A 25036-nucleotide genomic window follows, 5' to 3' on the forward strand; every position below is an offset into this window, starting at 1 on the left:
GCTATTAACTGCTCCACAAATTAGACCGATGAGAGAACTAACTCATGTAGGAATAAGGCTATATTGCAAAGTATTCAGTGGTGTCAAATACCTTCCTTTCTTAATGTGGTAGTTTAAAACACAGGAGGAAAATTAAACCCACTCAAGCTACTCCATTTCCCCCACCCTCTTCTGATAGTGGAGGAAAGATTATAAGCTGGAGTCACACTCCAGTGAAAAATCACAATAACCACAAAAATATTAATAAAAGAGCATAGAAAAGAGAGTGTTTTGCACAAAAAAGAGTGTTTATCACTGAACAAACAAAAACACTTCCCAAAAACAGTGCCCAATGTGGTTTTCCCAGACAAAGGTAAAAATGGTGACTGGTCTTGTGTTGGGCCACTTGGTTTTTGGGGAAACAAAGGCAGTATAATGTCGGGGAGAGTCACAGCTCAACTACCCCCCCCCCCCCCCCCCACAAAAAACCACTTCAAGAACAGAGACAAGACAAAACTTGGTGGGACCTGAGAGGCCTCTGAAGCAGGTCAGGGGACCTTCTTCTGGGCCTTGCTCTGTGTGAGCAGGAGTGGAGACTTGGCAGTTCTGGCTGCAGCTGTGGTTGCTGTGGCTGCAGCTCAGGCCCGCGCAGCTGGGCTGGGCTTCTCTCCACGCCGCTGCTGCTCTCTTTCTTCTGTGTCTTGTAGCACCAAACCAGAAAAGACACAGCTCAGAGGAATGGAGAAAAGACTGCCAGTGGCAGAGAGGGGCTGGCTGTGCCAGGCTGATCCCAAAACTTGCATACCTCCTACCTAGAGCCCATAAAAAGATGGCAACTCTGCCGCTGCTGGCCCTGCCTCCCTCCTGAAACCATATCCCCACCACAATATGGGTGGTAAAGAATTAAAAAGCCCTAGAAACTCCACCCCATTTCTCTATAACCCCTTACCTCAAAAATATTTATCATACAAAAAAAGAAATCTTTTTCCTTTTGAACACAATCCGGTAATATTTTGTAATGAATGTGCAAATATGACTTTTCTATGCTCGTTGCAGGAAGGCTGGAACTAGATGACCTTTGAAGATCCCTTCCAACCCAAACTATTCTATGATTCTATGATCTCTTTGTGTTCAAACAGTTAAAAAGAACGCTAGGTGCATGGTGATGCCTTTTATTGAGTTTGTCTGTTGGTTCAGGCTATTAGACCAGCTCATGGAACAGCTTCATGGTCAAAAGGAAGCTTATAATGTATGGATTTCAGAGCTGGCTTTAGTCTGTACTGTAGATGAGTGGAGTATTAATTTTGTATTTTTTGCCTCTTGAAATCATTTTTCAACATAGGGCTTTTTCCAGCTGAGAGTCAGTGGAGTATATTTCTTGACGTACAAACTGAAAATTACATTGTATCATTATATTTCTGTAAGAGTTAAAATACTTCCATTTTCTTCTTGAATTCAGGTCTCATTTCAAAAAGTAAATATTGCATAGATTTCCACGTCCAAGTTCTGCCTGCTCTGTGTAAGGATCCAGTTGTTAAGAGATGCCTCTGACTAAATTAAGGTGCAAACAAGACCAAAATCAATAGTACAGATTATATTTAATTGTTAGTGTGAGGTGGAGGCAGAAATGGTAATAGGAGGAAGAGGGGGAAGACAAAGAGTGAGAGATTCATCAAGAGATCCCACCACATGGATTCCTCTGGCATCCTGCTTGTTCTTCTGCACACTGCTTTGGTCAGTGCTGGGGGTCCCAAAGTGTTCTTCTGGAGGTACCCTTCATTTGCAGGACCAGGTCCCCACTATCCATGAGGCATAGATGCTGTTCCCACAATTTGGAATGGCATATGTGTAAGCAGCTGTTTCCTTTCTCACAGTTTGCCATGGTAGGACTTTTTGTCTGGATAGGTTACCCAGATCTGCCTCACCAGGCCTGGCATCTTCCTGTTGTTGCTATCTGCTCTCTTCCCACTGTCTGCACAGTGGAATTTGTCCAATGTGTTAATTCCAAACCTTCACCTCCATTTAGGTCTGGTATTAATGCCTCCCTATTTGACATCTGTGCTTTTCTTAAGTTCCTGTTGTGGTGGTTTATTTTACAAGAACTTCCTGTTTTCACGGTGTTAGAGGCAGTTCATTGTGCTCTTCAAGTCCTTACACCCTGATCCCTGTAGAGGCAGAGCATACCCAGCAGGACATACAGTGGGATTTATTAAGCTACCAGTCAATGGCAGTTCTGGATTTGAAAACTGGAGTCATCTGGAGTACCAGTTTGATACTAAATCGTGCATTAGAAGGATACACAGTATTTGGCAGCAATCTATGATTTCTTTCTGACTCATGCAGAACTAATTTTCAGTTACACAAATTACAGAGGGAAAAGAGGGGAAAAAAACCCACTTAAATATTGTTCATTTCTTTTGGCCATTTCTTTGATCCATGTTTTTTATCTGAGAGGAAAGTGGTGTGTCTAATGGGAAACTCTAATATTTTATGAAACAGTGAGACTTAAAGATCTTCTTAGGCAATCAGTACTTCAGCAGAATGAAACACCGTTGCAACAGAAGGAAAATTATACACCAATTATTTACCCAGTCAGGAAAAGTTATGCTCCATAACATCAAAGGGCTTCAATTAATGAAATAATAGAGAGTGAACTGTTTTTTACCAAGCCAGAAAATGTTTATTCATCAAAATGCCACAGGCCAAGAGTTGGAGACTGTATTTAAGGTTATAAACCCAGAGCAACACATGTATGTGACTATATGTGACTGATTCTAGGAACAGACATGAAAAAAATAGCAGTGTAATGCTTATGCAAATTTAAGTGAGTTGTTGCAAGTAATTAACTCATCCTTACTATCCTTCAAATAATGTCTTCTGTATTATTATGAAAATATTTTTTCAGCCTGACTATTATCAGCTGATGTATTTGTTTTTTGTACTTTTCCCAATCTCCAATAATTCTGCTTATTTTCATAAACTTCAGAACTCTCCCCTAATATTTCCTCTTGCATGCATTTCTTTATTTGAAAATCCTTCAACTGTTTTATCTAAACTAAGCAAGCATTCAAAGCAAAGATGGCTGAGATGGCAATTTTTAACTTTTATTTTCCCCAGTAGTATGTATGATTAACAGTCTTCTGTATGTATCAGGCTAGCTGAATCTTGAAAATTAAGTTCTCTCAGTTTTATCTTTGGCATGAATTCCAAGGAAATTGATATGCAGAGTTAGCAATACAGAAGTGTTAGAATCTGAATCATCCCTTATTCCAACAACTCCTTTATGCAAAAGATTAGGGCACGAGAAAATGGATTAAAAAGGAAAGGTTACCTGGAAGTGGGGTAACAGTGCCACAGAATAGCCTGGGAATATGTTACAAGGAGGTAAGAGGAATTCTTTCAAAGCACAGGAAGTCCACAAAGACTCAAAAGGGAAAAGTGAATTAGTAGGAGGCGGTGCATGTAATGTATTAGTTGTCTTGTAGAAATGCTCTCTTCTTACGTACTGTTTTGCTTTGTCTTATTCTTGACAGAAAGCCTGTGTAAATCTTGCTTTGTGTTCAGCTGCACCACATTGGCTGCATATCAGCCACTGCATGCCTTTGCACATGTAACCTATGAAACAAAATGAAGTTCTAACCATTATAGAAGGCTAGGGGGAAAAGTGTAGTAGTTCCAGGCTCTGAGCAGCTCTGTTAAGAGATTCATACTGAGAGCTTACCCTTAAGTTCCCCTTTTCTGTACAACCTAAGGGTAACTGGGATTCAAGAGGGGCAATTCAGACAGGTCTGTCACATGACATCTAAAAACACTGGAAGAAAACTTACTTTTTAACTCTGGCTGAAAGTAGGCAAGATGTAGGTTCATGATGTTTCACAACATGGGGATTTTATCTGTAATAATTTGGCATCTTATATCTGCCACTCTAATCCTCCATGTTTTTATATATATCCGGAACAAAAACTGATGACAAAGGAAAGCTGAGATTTATTCAGAATTTCAAGGGGAAAAAATTTTAAAATCACTGCAATGAAATAGGAAATGCATACATGAATAGAGTATCAAAAGGAAATATTTTTTCATTACTTAGTGCCTCCAGCAGCCTTCTTCCCTGCTTTAATGACATGGAACAATCTGTGCCTTATTACTTCTTCCATTTAATCTTGTTAATACAGTCTGTTAAGACTCCACTTTTGCAATACCACAGGTGTAACTCTGAGTAAGTGGACTAGTAGAAAGACTACTGTTCTGCTCCTGGAAGTCTTATTTATTTGCAACAAAATGTGTGATATTCAAACCAATATAAAAACTAATGCAACTGGTGAGTTGACATATTTTTATTCTTCACTTCCTTAACATTATGGGACATTACAGTGAAAAATAAAGAGGGAGCTATTAAACATGTTGTACAAGTCTACCCTTGAGACAACTGCACTTGGAGTTTTATTAAGATTAATTCTTCCTACTGTCTTTAAAAGATGGCAGATTAAATTGGTAAGTAGACAGCTGGTAAGTACAACATTTTTTTGAAACAGCAACAGATGCAAATCCAAGAATATCTCCAGCTGATTTAAATGCTTTTCGAAAGATAGAGCAAAGATTTAAATAGGAATGTGCAAAAGTGAAAATCCCTAGTGATAACCAAAAATATGAGGAAATATGAAGAAGTTCAGGAAGTTTTAAGAAGGCAACATCAGAACAATTTCAGAGTAATTTCAGGTTGAAATCACTATTATTTATTTTTTATTGCTTGTGTCTTTCACAATTTTGCCATGTAGGACTTATATTGTGTCTAAAGTAAGGTATTGCAAGAAAAGTGGTGCAGAAAAGTGGATCGGAAACTGTTCCTTTGACTGTGATGGCAGCCACACAAAGTGCCAGATAAAGCCAGTTAGACCCTCATTTTCCTGCAGTGCTCTAATCTAACAATGCAACAGTCTTCATTTCCCTTGAAGATTTTGCATGGTGTAGACTTCTAGGTTTGACTGTTACTGAAAGTGTAGGACTTTGTGGACATTCAAATGAATCTGGGCAGGTAAAGGGGGGAGGAGAGGAGGGATGCAAAGATTGTCGGTGTGCTGCAGCTGCAGTCCAGTAGCAAAAAGAAGAGGGTGCTGCTACAGACAGAGCTAAAAATAAGCACTACACCCTCCTTCCACTATGAGATGAATTAAGTTTTAAGTTCATTTCCATCCCACTCCAGCAAGCATTAACACTTGGCTGGGTGTGAGGAAAGATAAGGTTGTATGTGATCCCACAGCCTGGAAAACAGGTCTTCACAATATGTTCCTGCAGCATCTTTCTCTGTGCTGCTCAGCTTTGTAACTGTACAGCAGAGATCTGTGCATATCTGACACAAAAAATTAACTTTAAGGTCCTGACTACTGTATGACCATTTCAGACAGCTTCGACATGCAAAATAGACTGTAAGTATTTATCATGGAATCTGAACTCTTGCTTTGCAGAGTTCATTAGTCCATTTATACAGAAGGGAAAAGAATGCAGACATGGATTGTTGTATTCAGGAAACAATAGGTCAGAAATCCTGGCACAGTCTAAGTAGCTTTCTGAGTAAAGAGAAGTAGAGAGGGAAGATAATATGTCCTCCTAAATGCCTGATATATTATACAATATTTTAAGTGAAATTGTGACAAACATTTTGGCAGAGTAAATACTAAGTATAATTCTTATAGGAAAGAACTTTGCTAGTATTTTCTGTGTAGGCAGTATTTTTTGGCCAAGTGCACTTCCAATGTTTTAGAGTGCTGCATAGAAAACATGGTCACCACTACTCAGTCATCCTGACCCGCTTATATAAACACTAGCTAAAGCTGCTAGAGATTATTTGCAGAACACTGGATATGATGAAGTCAAATATAGGCTAGCTTGGGTAGTATAATATTTGGGATTAGCATAATAATCTCTTTAGGGAAAGTGCAGGATCAGCAGAACCATTGCTTGAGTCTTTGAGGGAAACAGAAACTGTACCATAATAATTCAGCATATATTATGTACTTAAATCTTTCCCTATGAATAGGGCAAGTTTCTGAGCTTTTTAGGGGGCCCAGGATAAGGCCTTGATAATTTAGTTAAATAACTTTGATTTAACTCACATGTGGAGCCCAAATCATCAGTTTGGCAACATGTTTGTGTTGTGTAATGATTTGTGTTACTGTAGTACCATCCTTTGAAGTTACACACATAATTTCCATTAATTTGAGTTACTGGGGAAAAGAGTTCATGGATTAATATAGCAACATTCACATTGAGAGGCAATGAAAATGCTTCTATACAGATTTACAGAGTGTTAGGTGAGCCATCAGAGTTTACTGGTCCTTTGGCACTTTCTGACCTCTATGAGCACAGACTTTCAGGGATCACGTTTTGAGCCATAGCTTCTGGCAAGGCACCTGAGTTCTGTCTTTTGGGATCTGGACAATGGGCTGTACTTTGTATTAGTCATCACTGCCCAGCAGAGGATACAGGCAGTTCTGCTTCTCTTCTGCTGTCATCCTTGCCTGTGAACCATTCAAAAAAATCTGGGAAAGCTCTGAACACTTGTGCTTGTTATGCACTTCAGCCACTCTGTTTTGTCCAAATTAAAGAAAAAACAAGCTTCTAGGTAGCAATTTGCTTACCTTTGTCAGATTCCTAATCTCTTAGTGTTTCACTGAGTGCTGGGCTGACAAAGTGTACCGTATTTTTCTGGAGTCCAGGAAATTGCATAACGAATCTTATAATAACCCAGTGAAAATCCAGGGGTTTTGTTAATTTACAAATTTACAATTTTTTTTACAATAATTTTGTAATTTTTCAATTGTTTTAATTGAAATAATCAGGTCTGCAGAAAATAAAATATCTTGTGATCTAAAATATATCATTATCTCCAACATTACATCACTGCTCTTAAAATTGTTACCTTTTTTAGCTCACAACTGCCTTTGCTTCACAGAGAAACATCCAGCCTTGCAGAGGCTTGAAGTCCTTTGCTCCTATCTAAGTTATGATAAAAAGTTAAGGGTCCAAAAGCGTTTCTTTTAAAAATAATCTATCTCTTGCTCTAATAAAAGACATTAAATCCATCTGAAAATCTCATCTCCTCTGTAACCCTGGATCATCACAAATGTAACAACTTTCTGGTATTCATAAATTGTTAAATTATAGTGCTAGATTCAATGTACTTATTACACTTAGGAAAGGAGAGTAAAAATGGATGAGAGACAAGTGGAAAGATTTTCAAAGTGCTAAGTAGTTTTGCTCTAATTCCTTCTTCAAGTTTGCCACATGGGATTTCTCCCAGTGTAAGTTCTGTTCCTGTGCTGGTGAAAGTTACCGTTGTGTCAACTCCACTATTGTTTGTTCATTCAATTTTTGCCCTCAATATTTAGGCAGTGGCACTTGGTCAATGCATTTTATATTTTTAAGGAGTTCAGAAGAAAGCTGCTTATTTTATAATGGCTGTAAAGAGAGTCAGATATACAGTTCCCTGAACTGTTTCTTGGTTTAGTAGGTGAAGGGAGTAAGAAAAATAACATAAGATCATAGGTGGACAAATAAAACCAGAATGTGCAAAAAGTGTAGTACCCTGTGTCCACTAGTAATACCAAGGTGGTGTATTCAGTCCCCATACAGACCACTCACTTAAGAGTTGAACTTGAGGATTCTTGTGTGTCCCTTTCAACTCAGAATATTCTGCAGTCTGTGACCTGCAAAAGAAACATGGTATGCTCTATGTTCATTACAGTATCTCAAGACCCTTCTGGGAATACAGTGGTTTCTTTTTTATCTGGCCTGTACAATCAAGATTTCTGTTAGGAATCCTGAAATTGTTTGGCTGTTTTATGAAAGAAATGTCGGGGACCGTAGCAAAACACACTTTTCCAAATTTATTTAAATGCCTTCTGTGTCCTAAGGATGTATTTTCTGTGTGAGTTGTCTTAATGAGAAATTATAGCAATTTCCTAGACAAACCTGAATTTACTAATTTATAGAATGGTTATTTTCGAATAAAGGTTTGAATTAACTGAAAGGTTTGAGTTAACGCAAGTCTAAAATATTTTTTACATATTAATTGAAACCCAAAGCTTTAGCATTTACAGGCTTGATCCACAAATACCGCGAATGTAGAGCTTATAATTGAGACTCATGCATGGAATTATTGTTTGGTTACAGTAAAAAGTACTGTGCTAAATGCAATCAGCATCACAGGATCAATTCTTTCTCTGTTCCTATCAAAGTTACAAATGGTATATGCAAGTCACATTAAAATTACCTTGATATTTTTATGGTGGTTTTTTTTCTCTGACTTGTCTGCAGATTTCCTGCAGATTTCTTTCTCTTCTCATTGTAGTTCCTGCCTCTGACATTGACATATGTCAATGAAACATAAAGCAGCACATGGTCCCAGAGCTGAGATCTTCTCCATCCATATGACTCTCTAGCAGAGACCTGTGAGCAGTTACTCAAAGTAGCCTCACAAACAGCAGTGCCTGGAGGTGCATATTTAAGTGGCTTTTTTATCCCAGTGGGCATAAGGCAAAGGAATTTTTGAGAAGAACCAACCTGGAAAAATTTCCAAAGAACTGCAAGTTCTTCTTTGTTAAGGAGTTCCCTCTGTACAGCATGGATTAGGTGCAGTTTTAAAACTGGTTTACTTGCCTGAGCCTAAAATTATGCTAGATCAGAAAGAGTATGTCAGGAAAATAAGCTCACAGTGGAGAGCAAAAGTATCTTCAGCCATCCATATAAGTTCCTCTTGCCTGGATCCCTTGGAATATGCTGTCCCGAGGGAATAGTTAATTGACTTCCCAAAGTAAAGGACCTGCTAGTGTTCCCCCCGTGCAGTTTACCCCTTAAGCCTCTACACTAAATAGCAGGATAAAGGAGTAGGGTATGCAATGCACCTTTCAGTGGGAAGTGTGGTGGTGGCTCACTGGGACACAATGCTGAGTTTTGGTTGTTTAACTACAAGGTGATGGGAGGAAGGAAGTGGTAGGAAGGAAACTTCCAGCTTCTGCTAAAAGAGACAAATTATAATCATAAGTACAAACAGGGCATAATCCAGGATATATGATTATATTTTCACAGTATCCACTGTGCAAGCATACTTAGAGCTTAGCTTACAATATGCAGAAATTTTTAAGCATGGGGTTTTTTTCCAATTTTTTTAATCTTTTCAACAGCCCACAAGTTTGAAATGGGATGCTCTTTTTAGGATTAGCATCTGGACAATAATTTTGTTTCCCTGTCTCAATCCATTTTAGAGTTAAATGTGTCTTGTTAAATCCTACCCTTGTGCTTTGGCTAGCTGTACTAAAAAAGCTTTTCTACTCAAGGATTTGATGGGTGACTTGAGCTGCAGAGAACTGCTGCTGTTCCTGCCCTGGGCATGGAGAAACAGCATCTGCCAGGAGTACTTTGCAAGTGTGCTGCTGCTTCCACATAGGAGGAGAATACAGGGAGGCATGCATCCTACGCAGAAGAAAATGAAAGGGAGAGAAAATAAGTTTAACATTTCTTCTCAGTTCATCTGACTTAAATAAAGGCACAGTTTTTCCTTACGTGTCTAAGTACATGCTCTTAGAGCATCATCAAAGGAAAGACGCAGGATTGAAAGTAATTGAGAGAATCAAAGAGTTGTGTTAGCAAAAAAAAAAATTTGAAAGATAATGAAATGTGTTTTCCTTCTCAGAATCAGATGACCATATGTTTATAAAAGGATCTGAAGCACATCCATATTTAAACATTTTTCAGACTGTACCTGACTGTCCCAGCACATAGCCACTGGCTACCTCAACTCCATCTGTGGGCCTTGCCTGCCAATAACCCAGTGTTAAAGCAAGTAGTTTGAAGAGAGGAAGATTAAGCATGCTTTTACCCTCCTGTCTCTGACAGTGGTATTAGTATCTTCATGTCTTGAACATAATTTGAAGAGAGTGAAAACTTCATCATCTCTACTCTGTTTTCAAAAGGGCATCAAAATACACCCTGTATTTCTACCTCAGAAAATGGAATGTCACAAATATTTGAAGTATGTAGGAAAGGACAACCCAGACTGTTGTTTAGGACCTCTAATGACTGTCATTAGTAATAATAATTATAAAATTAACAAGTAAAAAAAAAATAAAAAAAGGAATATGAGAAAAAACTTACTAGTAGTGAGACATTTTAAAATGTTTTGTGGGATGTGGCAGAAACTACATGATGCGAAGCATTTAAAATTTGCCAAATGAAAGCATTCAGAAAGAGACATACAATACAAATCATTTTTGTATTGTTGGGGTTCAACTGGTTATCTACTCTCTATTTCTAAAGATCTCATTTTGAGAAAAAAAAGAAATTAAGTACAATTATATACCCAAAATATCTGTGTTGTTTTCTCTTTCAGCACAAATTGAAGTGATACCATGCAAAATTTGTGGTGATAAATCCTCTGGAATACACTATGGAGTCATCACATGTGAAGGCTGCAAGGTACGAGATTTTAATACAGCATAGTCATCATCATTTGCATTAGCCTCAAGCACCTCTGTACAATGATACACTCTTACAAGCTTTCAAACAAGTGGTGCCAAAGGCTGTAAAGCCCACTGATGATAAAGATGTATTTCATGGCTAATTTTTCTAGTTGCTTTCCATTTTATCAAATAGTCTTTAGAGCTACCTCCTTGTTTGAAACATGAATTAATTACATCTGGTGCAGAGTAAGTGCTGACACCAACAGAGGCTGGCAACTGTAAGTCACACCTGTTCTACCTTAAATCAGCTTTGAAAGAGGTGGATTTCTTATCTTGCTTCCTACAGAACCCATGTAGCATTACAGTTGGCATGTTACTTCTGGTCAGCCTTTTTTAAGAGCTTACAGGTGTGACTTCGGTCCTTTTTTATCTCTTTTTGCACAATCCGCAGATCAAATTGTAATCTCAAAATGAAAGAATGCCTTACATTATGAGCAGTGTAAAAGGATTCTTTGTCTTCTTCCTTAAAGGCATTAGTGCAGAAAGGAATTGCAGTTGCTGGGAGTTGGAGGTTAAAAAAGGGGCGGAGGGGGGGAAATGCACAGACCTGCTGCTTAGACATATCAACATATTATTCCAGACATTAGTTCAAATAACACAAATCAGACCCAAGCAGAGAGAAGAAAGGCTTCGATTTTCAATTTTAAAAATTGTCTGTGATTTTATTATCTAAGTAATTACATTATTACTCATGACAAACTAAGAGTTTCGTACTACATGTTGGTATTTCAATTTTAATTGTAAATGGGAAATTGCAAAGATTTCGGCATCTCTGATTTCTTGTACGTGGAAACACGCAAGCTAGGATGTTTGCAAATGAGTGCCTATTTGCAGTGTGAAATCACAAGTCTGTACCTAACGCTTTACAAAGTATTAGAACAGCTGAAAAATCTGAAAATTTGGATGCACCCATTTGCAAAAGAAATACTTTCATGCCAGTACATTGAGAACCAGTATACTGATATGTTTGGTAAAGATCAAGGGTTTTTTTCAGGAACGTTGACAATTGTAAGCAGAGCAATTTGCAGCATGTCTTTGTCTTACTGTGGCACTGGACTAGAAATAAGCATCTTCTTATGACAATCACATGAAACAGGATTAAACTAATTGATCTCATAATTCAAAATTGGCACAAAAGCTATGGAAGGAAATTACTTTAAGCAGAAAAAGAGCATCTTCTCTCAGTACTCAGAGCCCACAGACTGTCTAGGGGTATAGTCTTCCGTAGAAGTAATTAGGGCTAATGCTGGCCCTTGCGTGTGCCTCAAGAGGAGATGATACCACTGTGCTGAGTACTCACTGTGTGAGTAGACTGCTCATTGAGATAAAGAGATTCTCTTCCACAGTTTTAACCCTGCTGGGTTTGTGCCAGTTTTGCTGTATCAGATCAATTTGTCTAATCTTGTTTTGTGAGCCTGTGTGAAAAAAAGGTGTGGGTTTTTCATGTCAGTTCCACTGGGAGGCATCCCAGTCTGTCAGAGCTCCCTGTTAAGGTAAGCACTGTTTCTGGCAGCTCTGCTATCCATTTAAGTGCCCAGCATTTACATAGCTATTCACTCTGCCTGCATACTCGTAATTTCTGGCTCTTTTTGTCTCGGTTTGTTGGAAACCTGAAATTATTTAGAATAGAGGCCATGAGTGGAAGAAAGAGGGTGGAATCACCCCACAAGCATGCACACATGTTGAGCCAGGCACCAAGCAGCCACAGCACTTCAGGATACTGCATCCAAGAATTACAGTGCCAGTAGCAGTGCTGCAAACTTCAAGGAACAGAAGATCCTTTAACTCAGTGTTGCTACATTAGCTGTGCTGTGGCAGATCCATATTCTAAGTGCTTAAGGGTCATCTGAAATACTGCTGTTGGTTTGTATGCATGCCTGCCTTATGCTGAACGTGCCTATGCAGTGGACCTGCTGGACCCACTGACTGAGTTTGCAGCTCTGACACTATTCTTACAAAAGGGGTGAAACCTGAAGATGAGTTTGCATCACATCTATCTCTGCGGCTACTTCTTCACTAAGAAGGCTTTTATCATTTCTTGTGCCTTCCCCTAAAGCAAAGTACTTTCCACCACTGTTTTATCATGAATTAAAAAGTAGTTCATTCAGCAATTTCCTTTTTCTGACTGGCTGTGGGTGGCGGGTGAAGTGATCTGTTCAAAGACTTGTCGTCCATGTTGGAAGTACTGGGAAATCCGTCTTTAACTCTTAAGCACCTCAGTTATAAAATACATCTTCCTTCATACAAAATGGAATTATTCCAATATAAAACGATGTAGCCAAATCTGTATAAAGATACCACAAAAATAAAATGAAAGGATTATCTCTATTTTATAAGACAACATTTAGATCTTATGCAGGAGTATGAGAACATAAAATTCTCCTCAGAAAAATTAATTACCCGCTCTAAATTCATTCTCTTATGTAACCCTTGATACATAATATGATCATTTTTTCCTAAGGAGGGCAAAGATGAAACAAATTCCTCTGAGATGAAATCAGCCTTAAAGGGAACAAAAAGTTATGCAGGAGAAAGCACTGTCAATGCTAAATGGTTGAGTGTGGTTTTTTAACATTACTGAATTAATTTTTTCTCTGAAATCCATAGATTCTGCTAAAATCTAAAACTGAAAATAGACAACCCTTCACAAGTCAAAAGCAAGACTGGTTTTATAAAGTTCAGCAAAGACATCTGCAATTAGCATCCATTTAGTCTTAAATTAAAGGCAGCTCTACCATATCAGGAAAGTTTTGGTCAGCTAAGATCAGTTAAGTTTCCACCAGAATTTTTCTGAGAGTTCTCCCAAAGGACATCTATTTTCTGAAAAGTATGAGTCATAAAATTTATTTTATATTTTAGATGCACTGTGTAATCACTGATGGAGCAAACTCAACCCAGTTCAAGTGGGTCTCTATGCTCAACTTCAAGACCTAGCACTGGCAGTGTCTTTGGTGGAACACCATGCCTGTCGCTATTACTGACACCACACCACCCTCATTCAGCTCGTCAGGACCTGAGAGAGAATTCATGTATAAGCTGTAGCAAGTGAGCTGAGGCCTGTAGCACTGTCACCTTGTGGCTTTGTCCATTGCTCGGTATTAACATCCATCAACCTATGCAGAGATACACTATTTTTTTCCTGATAAATGAAGTCAGCTGTTGTTTTGTGGCTTTATTCCAAGGTGTTTTCAAGCCACCCCAGAAAGACACAAGCACTTTGGTGTCACTTCTGGTGACTGGTGTAACTGCAGTAAATGTATTTCTGCTGTTTTACTACTCATAGCCAGTGGCCAGGCTATCCTTCAGCTTTCCCACCACAACATGCACTGCTTTCATTTAAAGTTGCCAGACAGGTTAGGGGAGTTCTCTACATTTTTATCCCCTCTGGACTTGCAGATATTCCTGACCTTTTTATTTATTTAGTTAGTTATTTGATATAGATTATTTATTTTCGTTTCTCTTCACCCTCTGGTTTCATTCCTCTTGTCACCTCAGCTACTTCATGTCACTTCTACCATAACAGTAGAAGCACCTTTCGGTGCTGCTCTTGGCATCACCTCATAGCAGCTGGAAGTTCCTAAGGTCTTAGTGTGTATACTTCTCCGCTAGCCTGCAGATCTCTAGACAAACAGCCCATGGAAAATGCCATTACATTCTCATGGTAGTACCTAAAGGTGTTGCTTTCTCTTTTGTGTACTTGGTACAGTCATTATATCCTAGTGCTTTTGTGAAGACTGAATTTTAATTACTTCTCTCCTGAATCATATGCCTCTCCAGATCAAATCAACATTTGGCAAGTTAAAGTGAACAGTAGACTTCAGCTTCTCATGCTACGTGTACCCAGTAACAATTACCTCTACATTTACAGTTAGTTTCTTCATTAAAGGGAGAAATGTCAAAACAAGTACTTTGAAGTCATCTCTTACAAATGCTGACAAGTTTTTCCTCTATTAGGAGCAAGTATTAGATGATACACAGTGGTTATTGCACTGTAAAAATGAATTCTGTAACATAATTTAGGTTTTAAGAAAGCAGAATTATATTCTTTACAGAATAATACACAATTCTGCTTATTATAATTAAACGTTCTTTAATACAATACCACCATATCTGCAGAGTCACAGCATAAGTAGCAGTGCACTAAACAGGGGTTTGCTGTAGTTGTTTGTATGCTTCTCTGTGTGTGCGTATGTCTCTGCATGCATGCTTGTGCACATAAATACACTCATGGTAATACTTGGTCTTTCCTACTCTCTTGCCCCAAGGGATTCTTTCGGAGGAGTCAGCAGAACAATGCATCCTATTCCTGTCCAAGACAGAGAAACTGTTTAATTGACAGAACCAACAGAAATCGTTGCCAACACTGCCGACTGCAGAAATGTCTTGCCCTGGGAATGTCTCGAGATGGTAAGGAGTCAAATCTGTGCTTCACATCTAAGCCCTTTGAAACTTTTCTTCACTGCTGACTTACTCAAACTCCCTGTAAATTTCTGCAAAAAGAGAGAGGAGAAGCTCTGTGCTTTGTAATGTGTGCACTGTGAGACGATCTTTGCCAGCCGGTTAACAAAGACGGCTATTTTCATGGACAGGGGTGGGGAAAATCACAAAATGGAGAGCAGTATCAGTTTAGAGCAAAAAGAGTCAGAATTGAAATATGTTATTCTAATCAAAAGCACAGAGTGCAAAAAAGTCACCTCTGGAGAAGTGGGTTTATATTAAATATTACATTAAACATGAGCAGTTATCTTAACATTTAATAATGATGTGTGAAAGCATCCATTTCCCTGAGACTGGTGGTAAGGAGGCACAACCCTACACAAATTTACACCTTGATATCATTAGAGGTTTCTGTTTGTTTTATTCGGTACACTTGACCAAATATTTTGCATTGGAAGAAAACCCATTTCTTTTACTTGCACATTGCCTCCTGTCCCTATCTGGGTCTGTAGAAGAATGTTTCCTAATCTAGCACTGAAAGTGTATCCTATGCCAGAAGAAAGCTCCACAGTCTATGCCATCTCAGGATCCTGTGCTCCTTGTAGAGCTCTGGTCCACCTTCCAGTTTGTGGTGTGATCAGCTAATATCAGCAGGCGGAGAACATGCATCACACCAAAGCTGCAGGCAACAGGAGGCTGAGCCAAGGTTGCCCACAGCTGACATGCCCTGGGCACTGCTCCTCGTGCAGGGGGTTTCCAGCTCAAAAACATGTTTTACACGGTGAGAAAGTATTAGAGAAAATTTTTTAAAGCAGTAATTTTTTAAAGCAATTTATATTAATTTCATTTTCCTGGAAGCAATTTTCAATCTTAAAAGGTTGACACAAAATGTGTATTTTTAAATTGAATTATTGATGGAGAAGTTATGTAAAGAGCTATTTATTTAGATGGTCCAAATATAAACTTGTTCAAAATTTGGACCATAATAGGTCTTCTTCTACCTCAGTATGTCTTATGTCTCACTGAAGTTACTCATTTACCAGTCTCACCTGGTAAGAGCCTTTAATCCATTAATTACTTGATACCTTAGCTCCTAATTCTCTATGGTGATTAAAGAAGTAACATTTCAACAATTTAACAGCACAGGTTTTCCTCCTGACAGTAGTATCTCCCAGTGATTTAAGGTAAATCACAGGGGCATTTTAATGTGACTGACAGTGCCGTCTTCCCAACCAGTAATTCAGAGACTACTGCAGAGAGACAAAATGAGTGATTCTTCCACAGCATCACTTTGTTCTCTCATAGTTGATGTAAGGGTATTTATGATTGTTTAGGATTAAGTATATTAAGAGCTCTTGCAAATTTATAATTGGCTGTGTGAATTTTTTGACAGAAAACTTTAATTTGATTTTTACTTCTCAGCCATGTAATAAGTGCATTTTTATCATGCAGAGGCAGGATGCTAATTGACAGCAGCTGGAGAATCCAATTAATGAATATATAATGACGATAAACATTGATTTTACTGCTGAGGGCCTAAATTTGAAGAAAATACACAGTTGCATTATTCAAAATTATTTAAAATACAGTTGTTGTATATTGACCATAAGGGTATGCAGCATACCATGCACTGATTCCAGGGGCAGGCTGACTTCGTGTGAGGTAGCTTGTAGCCTGAGTGTAGGGCTGCAACTAAACTGAGGTTGGCAATAAGAAAAAAACCCTCTTGATGTAAAAAAAAGTGAAAATAAATCAAAACAGCTGTCACCTTGTTGTTCTGGCACTGTATTTTCATATTATGCTCTACTTTTTCTGTTCTTTTTCCTGATTGAAGAATTTCACATTTATCCACGTATAGGTTCAAGCTCTTCTCAAGGGCTAAATGAGAGTCATGTGCTAATAAATATGATTCTGAATTGATCCAAATTTCAGGTGGACTGGAAATACACAATATAGAAAATACACCTCATAATATGTAGAAGTCTGTATTTCTGGAGCTATGTCCCCTTACCTGTTCTGATGAATTCTGCTGAATGTATCTCTCATTTGTTTTGGAGCACAATCAACAACTGTCTCTGCTCTAAGATCCCAAGAGTTACCCCAGTAAAAGACCAGAATTTATAGAGAGATGGGGGTGAAGAGTGATAATCAGCTGTGATCTACTGTATATACAGGCTGTGAATTTACTCCTCCTAGTTCCACAGCAATCAGCCTGTCACCTTTGAAAATTTCAATCTTGCTGTGATGAACCCTGTTTCTGGGAAAAATGGTTTGCCCTCTTATATTTTCCTCTGTTTCTCATCAGAAGGAGTGCATGGATTTGTGCATGAAGACTATTGAAATGCAGATTGCATAAATCCCTAAGACTTTGCTCAGTGGAAAAGATGACATTCATTTGTGCTGTTTACCTTCAAATCTGTTATTTTCCTCTAGGTTCTAGCCTGTAAGATTTTTTTTTTAAAAGTAGGAAGATAACACCCCATTGAAAGGATGGGATAATAAGTCTTTAGGGCTTGTTTTCACACAGAATACTAATCTTTTTAGTGTATTGTGTAATGGTTTGTGGAAAATTAGTAAATGGATATGAATTGAATTCACAGACTGTACATTTCATACAGCTCTGGGTGGTTGTTCAGTGAACACAGAGATATGAAAGGATGCATGGTCTTTTTAACATTCATAGTGGGAAGTGAATTACTTGACTGAGGCCCTCTTGTCAAATAGGAGTTGTTGTCACCTGGTAAATTCAAGTACGCAATATTTTTTCCTTTATGAGATGTATGTGATGTAAAGCTTTTCATCCTTAATCATTTCCTTAGAAAAAGGTGTTTCCACAGCAAAATTAACCCTGAAAGTTAATACCAGAAGAGTGGTGGGGTTGAGGGGAATCAAGAGAAATTTAAAGACGACAATGGTTTGCACTGTGCTTTGCTTTTCAGCTGTGAAATTTGGAAGAATGTCCAAAAAGCAGAGGGATAGTTTGTATGCTGAAGTGCAGAAGCACCAGCAGCGACTGCAGGAGCAGCGGCAGCAGCAGAGTGGTGAGGCAGAAGCTCTCGCCAGGGTTTACAGCAGCAACATCAGCAATGGCTTGAACAATCTGAATAACGAAACTGGCAGCACCTACTCCAACGGGCACGTCATCGACCTGCCGAAGTCTGACGGCTATTACAACGTGGATTCTGCCCAGCCCTCCCCAGACCAGTCTGGGTTAGACATGACTGGAATCAAACAGATAAAGCAGGAACCTATCTATGACCTCACCTCTGTACCAAACTTGTTTACCTATAGCTCTTTCAACAGCGGGCAATTAGCTCCAGGGATATCCATGAGCGAAATCGGTAAGAAAAAACTCTTATTCCTGTAGCGCAATGTGTATATATAAGCTAACCTTCAGTACTGTCTTCATTAGAATGTCACACAGGCATTCCATACACAGGTACACAATAGTTACGTGTTCACACGTGTGTGCACACACACATGGAGAGTGTGGGAGAGAAAATAAGTCTGGAACTAATTGACATAACATTAAGGCAGCTCTGATTTTACTAAAAATTATGCAGTTCTTAAACCCAGCAGTTTATTTCTGTTTATTAAATAGGAGCATCAAAGCAGGTGACGAATCAATCATAACCAAGTGATAATTAGGAAGGGGCTTGTTTCAAATGAGCTCATTACTGGCAGGGTTAAATGATCTCTTCAGCCAACCATCCGTATTCTTGTCAACACCCAGAATCCCCACAGCAGCTAATTCTAGGGTACTTACTGTGAAAAAGTACCAGTTCCTACTTCAACTGCACAGATGTGAGCAAGCTCACTAAATTCATAAGGTGCACAAACTGTGAGTGTATTTCTGTGGATATCCCTGCTTCTCTGCCTGAAGGCCTTGGAGAACCTGTCCCTTGCTTTCATCTTTGACAACTGACAGAGACCTCTCTGTGATGTGAGGCTGTTAGAAACTCAGTGACTAATGGAGAATTTCTGTTCATCTAATTCTTCTAGTTGTATTTTACCAAAGCCACTGGAAGTACTACTTCTATTACAAAGAAATAACATGAACAAAGATTGGCATCCTAATTAGGTATCTGAAGAACTGAAATATGCTGAATCAGTTGTGGCTGAGGACTTAATCAAAGGGTAACACTTTGATAATGGAATTTAATTTTAAAAAAAGAAGGTGGTAAAAAGTGATCTTCAAGAGCACTCTTAACAAATTAATTCATTTCAAATCATGGAAAAAACCCTGTAGTTCTGGCCTAACTTTGCTGTCTCATGTACATGGATGTACACTGAGATCTGTAAATGTGTGCTTTTGCTCAGACGTACTGAGGACTGGAGATGTGGCCTCCCCTCAATATAGATTACAGTAGTGGGATATATAGTAGTTACTGTCTGGTAGAAAAATGAAGTTGCAGCTAAAATTGATAGCATGTTTTCTGCCCTTGTGTGATTATTTGTAGGGAGCTCTATAACACGTTGTGTGCTTTAGCTGCAAATTGTCCAGGAGAAAGTTAAAACTTTTTTGGCACTCTGTTTATTAAGACCTGTACAGTGTAGAACTGGAGATGAACATTTGCTCCCTCAGCTCTCATGGCCATATGTATATTACTCACATGTGGCTTGTGCATACCTCAGTCCTGCAACAGTGGATTACACTGCTGCAAACCAGCTGAGAGGCAATTTGAACAGTCCTTAAGAGCTGTTTCCCTGCCGACCCAGTACCAAAGGGAAGTGTTTCCAGAGAGACCCAGGGGAGGTCCAGACATGCAGGAGTTCTGATAATCCATGAGTTCAGGTTGGTGCTCGTTAGAGAAATGAGTGCAAAGACAGAATATGGCCATAGGCCACTATGTCCTTAGTGGCCTATAGTGGCCACAGAATCCCCCTGAAGTCAATGGGACCTTTTGACTTCAGACAATCAAAGTTTTATCTTTTTAACTTAAATCAAGATAACATTTATCTCTTGCAGGTTCACTTAGACATAATGCAACATTCTTAGTTTTTAATCCATTTTTTTCCCTCCTAGCTCTAAAACAGCCTGCCCTAAATCCACCCCACATTTCCAAGTTTTTCATCCTCTTCTGAAGCACACAAAGCAGGGAAAAACCCAGAGCAGAGGGAGTGCTACAAGCAAATGGCCTGTCTCTGAGCTGACAGCAAAATGCATTTACCTCTTTTCCTTTTGAAATTGAAACTATGGCTCCTAAATTGCTATGATTTTACACAAGTACTGCTGTCTGTCATTTGTGGCACCTACAGCAGAGCAAGACAGTGAGTAAGGGAGACAGTGAGAGATAATGTAGTATAACAAATCAGCTGACAACTGGAAGAGATGCACCATAAAATATTTGGATTAGTGCAGGCAAATGATATTTTCAGTGTTTAAAAAGAAGTAGAAAATGTCTCTTAATGCTGCAGCGGATTGTTGGACCATCTGTAGAGCTGCAGTCTTGCAGTCCTGGGTTATGCTTTTTTCGTATTACAGTGTGCTTAAATTTCACTGCAGGATTGCATCTCACTACAGTGACATTTAGGAATAAACTCAACTTATGCTAAATAGGTTTTACTGCTTTTAACTGTGAGATGAAATCATGAAGAATATATAGGAGGTAGAAAAGCTATGCTGCATTGATCCTTGAGGCTGATAGAAATTTCTTTGTACCACCATGTCTAGTGATCTAGCAAAACACTAAGTATCCCAGATCATGATAGTTCTTTTCTGCACTGATGATTTTCTACCAGGTAGAAATTTCCAGTCCTAGCTTGTTTCTGATCCTTACACTCTTCAAATAAATGTATGTATATAAGCACAACCTCAACTGCCACTTGCCTGATCTTGAGTGCAACCATTGTATTTTTTTTCCTCATGAATGAATGTGTGGGAACTTCTTTCATCCTTGGGTTCCTGGAAATTTATGTAAGCTCTCCAAGGAGCAGACTTCTTCACAAGCACTCAGAACAAAAATAGTCTATGCAGTTTCTGCATTACATGTCAATCAAAATCTAATTCACTGACTCCTTCGGTGTTAATGCTTTGTTTGTTTCAAACTCACTTCTCTCCTGTGTAGGGCATTTTTAAATTAAGATATAGTTGACTGTACTTTTCCAAGTTTGAATCTCATTTTCTCTTTCATATTTTTCTAATTCTTTCAATCCTGTCACATTATGTCTCAGTCTTCATTGATGCTTTGTGACTTCCTTCAGTTCAGAATTGTCTCTTAACTTAATTAGCATGCTATGAAACTCCTCTTTCAGATTATTATGAAAATGTTAAATGCTTGCAAAACAAATCCTAATAATGGTCCCTGCACCTGACTAAAATACTTGCTGCAATTACATATATTACTTTAGTATTTATATTTGGCTTGCTATCCAACACTAAGTTCTCTGAAAAAACCAAGTCTTCCTTTCCCTGTCGGTTTGATTCAGTTATAAAAAATAATATTTTCTAAGATACTCTATGACATAATTTACACATCATTTACATGCTCTTCTTCACATGTTAATTTTCTAGTTCCACCAAAAAGTAATCTAAATGGTTAGAGCTACTTTGATCTTCAACAGTTCTATGCTTTAATTTGAATGTGAAATTGTTCTTTTTCACGAACATGCATTCATCTACAGAACACTTTGTAGTGGAAATGAAAATTGTTCAATTGAACAGTTTTGAAATGCAAAATTTTTTACATAGCAACTGTTTTGACACATAGTATTAGAATGGAATGGCAAGGAAAATATAGCCTATCTTGTATTGCATACTTACTGGTATCTGTCTACTGTGCTAGCAAATAGGTGTAGGAGAAAGACATGCTGACAGATTAAAGATATATAGGGCTCTGTCTCACGTACTTGGTATTATTATATTTCTCAAAATTAGTTAAGTAGGCCTAGATACAACTGCACATTATCTGATCCCTATTAGAAGCAGGATAGGGAATGCCTCCTATGGAAGAGAGGGTTAAGTGTAGCAAAAAGCATTTTCAGATACAGTCACAAATTTCTCATGTAACTGTCAGAGCTTATGATATAGACAAGTTGTACAAAATCAGGTAGTTCCCCATTAGGCACAGCCCTCATCAATATTCCACTTCTGTTACAAAAATCCCTCAAAGCACAAAGACATCACTCCAAACCTCGTAAATACACATACAGGAGCAGAACCTCAACTTGCCATCAAGTGCATTTCCAGTTCAGATCCCTTTTCTTTAAAGGGCTGTATTTTTGTCGTTAACTCAAAGCATCTTGTTGGACACTTGATACAGATTTGGGTGGGCAAAACACAAAATAGGTGAGGTGACCATCTGGCAGTGACCAGGTGAGTTAGCCAGGCTCTGTCACTGCCTGCCCTTCTGTTCATGGGTGGCATGATCCAGGTCTGTTCTATCAGCCACTGATGCTGCCAGTGTGGGAGACACCCACATCCCAAGGACTCATGCTGCCAGGGACTTGGCAGCATCATCCTCTTTCTCCATGACCACTGTGCCATCTACACATCTGGGGAGGCAGAAATGATGCAGTGGGAGCTCAAACCATAGGGTGAAATCTGCTTGCCACGTCAAAAGCTAGAATTTGGTCATTTGCAGAATGGCTTTCTCCTCACACAGCAAATCACAGAGGTCAGCTGGTGGATGGAAAATTCTGAAGTGAGAAGGGAGCTCCAGTTCCTGATGGCAGTGCTTGCTCCCAAGTGTGGTTTTAAATTAGGAAGCATTAAAGGCTTATTTTCAGACTTGGTGAAAGCTTATTTTCAGACTTGGTGAAATTAAAAGACTATCTTGTTTAAATATATGTGCATAATATTATTTGCCACTGAGCTGAATATTGTGTTTTCCTCCCTAAATATGTGCCTCCAATCTTGGTCTGTAAAAGTTAATGGAAAAGTTTCCCTGCTTTAACTGCAGTTGAGATTGCCAGCCTATGATTTCTTAAGGACAAGATGATATTATTAGCCAACTGTTATGGAGAAAACAGATTGGTTAAGCATTCTGTAAGCCAAACTAAAGGGTGCCCTGTAGCTGTGTATATGTAAGTAGTCAGTAAGACACCTCTAGGGTGTACAGGAGATCACATAGCCCAGCCTTTATAATTATAGATGAAAGTGTTGTTTACATATATTTACATGACGTTTCTTCAACATCAGGCCTGTTTGTACCCAATGGCTTGGAGAGCTTACATTTCTACCAAAATTAAAGTAAGGCTGGTGGGCTTTGGTTTAACCTTTCCTTTCCCCAATCCTTCTAAGTCTGCCCTGCTATGTGTATCTTAGGGTGGGCAATAACTCCCTAAGACACATGCCTAATGTGGTTTGGAGGAGGCATCATCTGCCTTATAATGTAAGGCACAGTTTTTTTGACCTGGACACATAGACTGAAAAGTGATAGTAGAGGAAAACAATTTTTTTTTTTTTTACTTGCTTAGGATAGGTATGTTTTAAAAAAGTCCTCTTGTTAACCACAAATGACATTCTGTGCATTTGTAATTTAGTTGTAATTTAGCTGGAGTAATACATTCATCTCAAGACCACAGTGAACAGTTTACACCCTGTGAAGTTACTTAATTTCCATTGCTGCATTATACAAGCAGGAGTATATCTTCTATATCTTCTTGACGGGAGATCTTTATTTGTAAACATTCTGAAGTCCTCTGCTGAAGATCTATTTGAAATCTCAGCAGAAATCTCCTCATTAACTTAAGAATTTAGTTTATTCCTCTATGTCTATACTCTTCATGAATGTCCACAAGACTCAATGTTGGATATGCAATATATAAATACATATCAGCATCAGACTGATATCTTTAAAAGTCCGCTGTGCTTTGGTTTTGAAAGCACTTCTCCATGTGATAAGCATTTCTCATTCTTTAACACTCTTCATCTCCAGGATTTGTTCCCTGTGCCCGATGAAGTGTTAACAGATAGCCTACTGAACATGTATTAGTCAATTAGATGCTATTTCAAGGGACACTCCGAACCACATTCAAAATGCAGTGATCTCACTAATTAAAGCCCATACCTAAGGTGACAATAGCATCTATGTTTATGTTCCCTTTACAAAGCCACCACCCACCCCACAGTGAAACAGAAATGATGTTTTTTAGTCTTGTGTAATGTTCTTCTGCTTCTTTTTCCAGGCCATGGTTTAATATTCCTTCTACCAAGGTGACAGTCAAAATTTTACAGGGCTGCTGTCTACATCCTGGCAGCTGTATTTTAGAGAAGCAATGTTGCCATCTAGTGAGCATTTAAAAATGCAATGTGCATTTTGTGCACATGCCGTCAGGGCACTGTATCTTACCATCATTACCTAATTAAAGATGACAATCAGAATATGTTCATATTTCAATTCTGTACACCTTTCAGTTCATGTGACAACACTTAGAACTTCAGCTTGTTTTACAAATGAGCTAAAAATATGCATAAAATGGTATTAAAAACAATCTTACCTATATCCTACATTTTTTAAGCATCATAATATGATGCTTTAAAGAGATCAAATTTCTAATCCTTTAAAGTATATAAAATTACTCCTTTTCTCCAAAGACAAGAATGTCTTCTTCCATGACCAAACTTGGCAAAATGCGTTCATTCTGCTGAGAGTCCAAAAAAAGTTGTTAGAAATCAACCATTTGTATCAGTCAAAATATGTAAAATACCATATCATATATCCCATATATTGCCATATATCATGGCAGTCTTTTCAGGAATAACATTGTGATGTGAATGTTGTCAGATTACAAATCACACAGGAGGATCAGTGTAAACCCAATGGTGTGGTAAGTATTGAGGCATGCTTTTGCTGCCAGTTGTAAGACCACGCTTCTGGCTGGTTCCATATGCTTTGGACCAGCAATGTCAGTAGCAGAGGAGATGACAGCTTTCTGCAAGTAATGCTCAAAAAAATAAGTCTGGAGCAGGTGCCAGAACACTGAGGGGCTGGGATGTGTGAAAGAAGTATGTTGTCTTCTGGGATTGTGACACACACACAGCCCACAAAGAGGCAAACTGCAGATGAGAATCGAGAGGTTCAGTGGCACTTTAGGAGTCACTGCAGTATATGGAAGTGGCATGCTATCTGCCAGAATTGCTATGGTTCGAATTAATGGTT

At 38.6% G+C, this 25036-nt stretch overlaps 1 protein-coding gene across 2 annotated transcripts in view; it reads left to right on the forward strand.

Moving 5' to 3' along the window:
- Nucleotides 1-25036, forward strand: part of RORB (RAR related orphan receptor B) — a 125872-nt gene that overhangs the window by 82610 nt on the left and 18226 nt on the right. The window contains exons 1-4 of one of the 2 annotated variants that reach the window (XM_041489449.1): nt 4261-4300; nt 10367-10452; nt 14762-14903; nt 17873-18274. In XM_041489449.1, the coding sequence (XP_041345383.1) occupies nt 4261-4300; nt 10367-10452; nt 14762-14903; nt 17873-18274 (670 nt within the window). Of the gene's footprint in view, nt 1-4260; nt 4301-10366; nt 10453-14761; nt 14904-17872; nt 18275-25036 lie in introns of those variants that run through there. The other variant, XM_041489450.1, reaches the window with a different exon arrangement.

Source organism: Pyrgilauda ruficollis, unplaced genomic scaffold, assembly GCF_017590135.1.
Source record: "Pyrgilauda ruficollis isolate IOZ18807 unplaced genomic scaffold, ASM1759013v1 scaffold94, whole genome shotgun sequence".
Taxonomy (NCBI): Eukaryota; Metazoa; Chordata; class Aves; order Passeriformes; family Passeridae; genus Pyrgilauda; species Pyrgilauda ruficollis.